At 51.0% G+C, this 6,746-nt stretch overlaps 1 protein-coding gene across 1 annotated transcript; it reads left to right on the top strand.

Annotated features, from left to right (window-relative positions):
• Window positions 1-1,504: 1,504 nt before the first annotated feature.
• CONPUDRAFT_149562 (uncharacterized protein) lies at window positions 1,505-1,886 on the top strand (the record flags this gene model as incomplete). Its single annotated transcript, XM_007766223.1, has 2 exons — window positions 1,505-1,538; window positions 1,609-1,886. 2 exons carry the CDS (start codon window positions 1,505-1,507, stop codon window positions 1,884-1,886), a joined length of 312 nt encoding a protein of 103 aa, XP_007764413.1.
• Window positions 1,887-6,746: the final 4,860 nt, after the last annotated feature.

The raw sequence follows: 6,746 nt of genomic DNA, 5'->3' as shown, positions 1-6,746 counted from the left end.
TTGTTTCGTATGAGATTTTGTCAAGGTTTTGTCAGTTTTCCCTCTCACGTATTGGTAAATGTCTGTCTTCATAAAATCTCAAATTTGCTTGTGGCAGTTTGATCACATTATGCTACTGGTAACATTATGATTTGATTTTTGTGTGTCAAGCTTTTGTCTGCCCCAAAATGACAATGAAAGTCTAAGATGTGCCAGCAATAAAACAACAGCAACCTGTTGGCAATATGATGTTGTTAATGGATGTATTATATTATATATTTCCACAATTAACCCAGACCCAATACCATGCTTATTTTCTATGTATTCACATTGGCAAAATAACAGCACTTGCTCCTGTTTTGCCCATATTTTGTACAGGAATAAACCTTTACCAAATTCTAAATAATGCTCATGTATTGTTGACAGCAATATTAGCGTAAAATGTATAATTTTGATCACAATTTGATCTTGTTTTGATCAATGCAAAACAGTAATTTGTACCCAGTGTATGGCCGTTATCAGAGACACAATCGACCATGCTGCAACGCCGTGCCCGCATCTAATCTAATCTATCCGTGCCGCTCGGTTCAACTTCTCTCTTCTTCCTCGGCTTGCCGATGAGGGAGAACGATAGGATCGGCGGAAGTTTCTAGGTGCAAGCTTTCCTCGGCGTATCGTGTATCATGTCGTGCGCCGATGCGGAAGATGTATAAGCGAAAAAAAAAAATGGAGAACGGAGGGAAGAAGAGGTAACTTTGCTACTGTTCTATTACTTTCGACAACCCAACGATGCGATGTCTCGTTCGGTTTTGCCAGGTTTCATCGCTGGCGGTCCGAGTACGCCCCGGGCCGCCGGGATTGTCCTCGCTTAGCGCGGGGTCATCCGGGTGGCGATGATCTTGCAGACCCTGGTGAATCGGTGAGATCGCTACTTGAAATCTGGTGCCACACGGCCGGTGTCTCAAATTTCTTCCGCGCTAGCTCTCTCGGTTAAGCCGTGTTTCCCATTGGCTCGAGACACTCGCCGGTCAATTTTCTTCCCTGGGCTCGACGATTCTCACCTTTCTCTTGATACGCAGCCTAGTCGCACATTGGGATCAGGCAAGGATTCTCAAGCTTCGTGACGAGGGTCTCAGGACGGCGCGCGTTGTCGATGACTATTTCTCAGACTGCGAGTCTATGCCCGTCAGGTTGAAATTTTCTCAACGTTTCGCAGGACCGCCGCCGCACAACGATCCGTGCCTTCCCGCCTATCGCGCCAGGCCGCTGAATGTATGGTCTCATCGGGACATCGGCCCTGCTATTGAGAACGGGCAGCAATACACATGTTCCAACGGCAAAACAGACAAAACGTGGCCTCAACAACATCAAGACTGGGCCGTCGTATCAACGTTGGCACCACTCAAGAAGAAGCTGGTCGCAGATAGCGGGGTTTTATGTCTTTTTCTACTCGCGGTTTGAAAGGATACACCTCTGTGGAGCTTGTGCGCTGTCGTCGGTCTCTCGCGCCCCCTTTACGCATCCCATGTCAGCTTCTCAGACGCTGTTTCTCCCTGAAGGTGCGCTCACGGTGCGTCTATTGCATCATCGGTACTGGGCATCCATAAACATCTCACACCTGTTTCGAAGGCAACCATATCTTAGCTGTTGATAAGATGCTTCTCAGGAGTATCAGTGTGCACATACGCTGCAGAGGTTCTCAGCAACGGCGACCGTCTCAGACCTATCTCGAGGACAGGGCTCCTGAACATTATGCCTCCGGCGAGGGTGCACAAGGTCCGTCTACCACGTCTACCTCGTCGGGCCGTCGCTTCGCTCCTACGGCGGGCATCTTTGGGTTGCTTGCGAATCTCTTGAATAATCCCACTGACATCACTCAGGATCTTACCACGCACGCCGATATCTAATATCTGGGAATCTCGAGTACGATTGGCTTCGGCCGATTGATCTGGCGATTGCAAGGATCGTCGATGCGAGTGCATCAGTGTCTATTTTTTGCATCGCTGTTATCTTTGGACTTGTCCTGCTAATTATAAGCCGTCCGTGCAAGACCGACGCTCGTGACGACTGCGCGCGGGAGGACTCGGGTGGAAGACGGAAGGCGGGATGGCTTTGTCAACGACACCCTCGGTGTTGGTAAGCATAATTCGAAATGTTTCAGCGAGCTGCACAATAAGTCAGCTTGGGAGAAACGTTGGTGTGCTTTGTCAAACAGGTCGATGAGCATACATCAACGTCCTTGAACATTCCGAATAGTCGTTCTGATAACATACACTTGGATACCTGAACGGCGCCGTGCTGTACTGCCTCCGATCTCGCGAACTTCGTGTTGGTCGGGATATCGTTTTTGGACGTTTCGTTGTAGACGCTGCTCCAGCCCGCGAATCGCGGGATAGCCTAGGTATCGTACGACAGGGCGTACAACCGTATCTGCGCATGCGCACGACGCGGCGACCCGTAACGTGCTGAGCGCTGAGCCCTAAGATAGGTCCCTCCACGTCCATTCGTCAGTGACGCTATGCATGACGGCCGTCCGACGTCCATACCGCGGACCGTATCTCATATGACATCTCCCCGGACTGGAGCCCTCCACCCTCATCTGCAGTAAGCCAACGTTCTACTCAATCCCTCCTCAGCTGATCCTGCCCGTCCACGTCCAAAAGCCCATATCTGATAATCGCGTGGTTCAGGTTCGCATTACGGCAGGGACGCAGTCCGATAAGACGCGATAACCGCGTGTCCGCCCGCGTTCTGGCCCCTATGAGACTCTCGGGAGTTCTTGTTTACCTCGTGCACGTCATCCCAGGCAGGACCATTCAGTGCCAGTCCGTGTTTGTGGATCCAAAGATGAGCCAAATTAGCCGCACACCAGGTTGCACTCGATCCTTTGTGTGTTCGTGTCGCTCATTCGGTGCGGGGTGCCGCGGCATGCCACGCCAATGCGGCCGTTTTATTGAGGGTCGTCGTTGCGTTGTGAGGTCTAATGCCAGGGACGCTTGGGGTTGGGGATCGACGGGGAAACCCGATCGTTGATGGATGTTGTCAACGGAGATGAAGGCATGATACTTGCAGTGGAACGCATTGGAGGGGTCGTATTGGAGGAGAATTGCATTGTACTGGTGCGTGTGAGGACAATAACCAGATTTACTGATTCACCTGGGTTAGAAACCCCCGAGATTACATGTGGGTGTCTTGATTCCTGTTCGGTAGAACTCTGGGTCAGACACAGGAACCATGCCCAGTTCTTCTAGATCCGTCTTGTGGGCGTCTGTCTACAGCCTTTTGTTCTGGTCCTGTGGGACATGTCAAGCGCCAGCCCAAACGCTCACTGATCGTACCGATCTAGAAAACCCCGGACCTTGCCCTTCACTGAGGATGGATCTAGCCGATAGCATTCATCTCGCTAGCTCACGTGTTTCATTTCCCCTTCATCCTTCATCTCATGTCCTCTGGAGTGTGTCCTCTGGAGTGTGTCGATGCTTGATATAGCAGCACCCAGCATGATCCATGCTGCCCTTACCCATAGAACTTCAATGATCCGGTTGAGATATGACTCGACACTCCTCGATCGTGACTCGTTTTGTCTTCGGCTCATCGACTTCCCCGCAATCGACGTTGCTGCCCAATGGATGGGTCTGTGTCTTGGGTACGATCAAGACCGATGTATGCACATATGAAGGATAACATCCTCTTCTGGCAGATTCATATGTTTCCCATGCCCTCGGCCTCGCTGTACTGGTAGTGACGTCTCCTGCATAGGCTCGTGGAGACTGAGTCGTGTTTGCCTCGCGAGTTTCCCTACGACAGGGGCTATTTCCACGTTCGGCGTAGAGTCAGGCCACGTGCGCTTCACTGGCACGAAAATCAGCACTTTTGATGACAACGGACCGTCTCTTGACCTGTCTTCGCTCGTTCTCTTGCTCAGAGGGCCGTTTTTCGGACTTCTTTTTCTTTGAGTTTCTTGATTCCTGTAGGACTATAGGAAGAAGAACGTGCCTTACCAACGGGACCGCGCGCCTTCGTGATGTAATTCCAATATCTGCGGCGGCAGCATGGGTAGCCGTGCCTCAGACACTGCAGCGTGCCCACCCTCAAAGTGAGCTTTCATCAGAAATGTTGTCAGAAACAGAGCGCAATCGACTTTAGGGGATCGCGAATCACAGAGGGCGGGCGCGTGGAAAACACTCCCCGACGCGTGTTTGCTCGATTTGGTATCAGGGCGTGGCGGACTTCGGGTGCGCGCGCCGAAATGCGAAGCTTCTGACATGACGCGTGGTTGACTGTGGCTGAGAACAGTGCAGGGACGCTGAAATTCTCGAACTTTTTATTGCGCTGTCCACATCGGATGGGGTCAGAAGACAAGCTGGTCGCTGATGGAGCCGTCGAGGAGAAGCCAAGTATGCGAACTAGGTGCGTCGTGGATCAATGCAATCGTTCCCGCTTTTGATATTCGCGTACACTATAGTACGGCTTGTTCGGAATATTCGGATCGAAAATGAATGTCATACTCCGAACCCGCGCAAGTACGCAGTGTCCTGACATCACTCTACAGGTCAACACCGTGCGGCAGCGACGAATGCTGGGTACCATAGCCGTTATCACTCGCTTAACGTAGTGATATGACCCCCGAACGTTTCAATTCTCTCTTGACTGTTGGTGGTTCTGGCGCTTCATAGCTTCTCAAAAGGCCATGATGCGTAACTCTCCGCATGTGGTAGGATCTAACCGGCGGATTCGGATCGAAACAACTGTCTCTTCATGGTATACTGGAGCCAACAAATCTTTGCTACCCTTGCGATCTATTTGTGACGACACGGCTGTGCTACTGCGACGCCGAGATCTCTCATCGAGTAAAGACAGCCTCCGTCTCAGCGGTGCACGTCCTGACTCTGGGGCTATCATAACCTAGTTTGTTCTCGCATGCTGTGGCCCAGTACAGGCTCTCCAGGCGTGTCTCCTCAGGATCTACCAATTCCCCGCTGGCGTACGCCCTTAACTAATGATCGCAAACACAGGCCTCACCTCATTCAGGGGATCCGATTCCTAACCGCGGTATAGCTCTCAGAGTCTCCACCTGGTTTGCGTATGCTGCACGGTCCACGGCTCTTGGGTTTTGGTGGACCCCCATTCCCATCGGGGTTTGCTGGTAGACACACCGTTAGCTCAACATGCTGCTCGCGCTGGTCAGATGGCAATGCCTCGCGAATCAGGTGCTTTCTTTCTAGGAGATGAGGTGTTTTGAACAACCGCTGCTCATTCTCCGATTCTGTCGCACCGAGATGCAGCGCAGCTCCAACAAACGAGTACGTTCCTCTTTGCGCCGATGCACCTTTCCCTCGAGGACACCCCATAGTGTGTACAAAACATCATGTTTTACGAGATGTCGGTTATGCCCCTCTCAACATCGAGCAGTAACTGTCAATATGTACTGCAGTAGGCTGTGACCATCCGTTTGTACCGGTTTACGCAGAGCTGTTTACCCGTCTTCTTTGGACCCTGTACCTGCTTAGGCTCATGTTCTCTCTTCACAGACAGCGTAAGCCTGCAGGTATTACAAGCTAACGATTTATGGCTAAGTTTGTGTAAATAACAGGTGGATCAGGTGAAAGGCAGCAGGCTGGTGCAGGTGCAGGTGCGCTGCAGCGAGCCGCAGTTGACGTGCGGCTTCGTAATGGGCTTATGTCACACTATCTGTAGTTATCTGAGGTCTGAAGAGGCTCGGATATCTACTATGACGAGTAGTTTCACGTACTCAAGTAGGCTGTGGATGCTGTTATGCGAGCACATGTCGCTTCATATTCAACTTACACGGGTTTTCTGGGGTGTTATCTCCGAGTTGATAACGGCTTCGCTGATTGCCGCCGGCCCTCGCCTTCGGACTGCGTCAATTTCAGTTCGATATCTCATGAGTCTTTTTCACTTTGGCCGCCATGACATCGAATATCTCCAGTCATAACTGCAGCTCCTGGTCACATGCTCTTGAAGAGCTTATTGCACTCTCAGGACCAGTGTAGATTCAGTCACTCTGATTTTCTGAGGGTCAAAACAATCAGCTTGGTGTCACCCGTATGAAAGATCCGCCGCTCATTTTCAGCAGTGTCGTTCCCAAATACTATTGTCACAGTATCAACATTTGCACAGCTTTCTCCTCAATAATAACTTCGTGATACGTAAGTCTTTGCAAATAAAGTGGCAGAGAACACGATCGATCATGTCAAGATTACGGCTATCTATTGGCTCTCCTCGATGAAACACAGTCATGCTCTCGAATAGATTCCTGGTTATCCGCTGTGGGGAGTCGAGCCGTTCAGTGGCTGGACGAAGTAGATACGAGTTCGAAGGGGAATAGGAACAGAGAGTGCCGAAGAAGTAAAGAATACGAGTGGGAATTGAGACTCGGACTGAACTCGAGTTTGAGAGGGAAACTGGGGCTGAATTCAATGCAGACTAGCTACGACAGGATGCTGTATTTATACGTTTTCGAGACGAGGTATGAGTAAGAGAAATTACGAGTCAAAACGAACGCGTGTACATGAGGTTTGCAGTGAGTGTTAGCGATAAGGAGAGACCGTGAAAAGAAGACAAAAGCATCTAGGCACAGATCTAGCTGCGCGTACGGGTCGGAAGTCCAAGCGAGGTGTCGAGGCCGGAGGGACAATGAGAGACAAAGCGTATGACGCAGATGGTCGTCGATATCGATCAGGGTTGAGTCGAAGCGGGCGGGTCGAAGTGTGGCGAAAGGTGTCGAAGCGGTCGAGATGTGGCGC

The sequence above is a fragment of the Coniophora puteana genome (assembly GCF_000271625.1).
Source record: "Coniophora puteana RWD-64-598 SS2 unplaced genomic scaffold CONPUscaffold_2, whole genome shotgun sequence".
Classification (NCBI taxonomy): Eukaryota; Fungi; Basidiomycota; class Agaricomycetes; order Boletales; family Coniophoraceae; genus Coniophora; species Coniophora puteana.
Note: the sequence above shows the minus strand (reverse complement) of the source record. Positions and strands in the feature narration are given on the sequence as shown.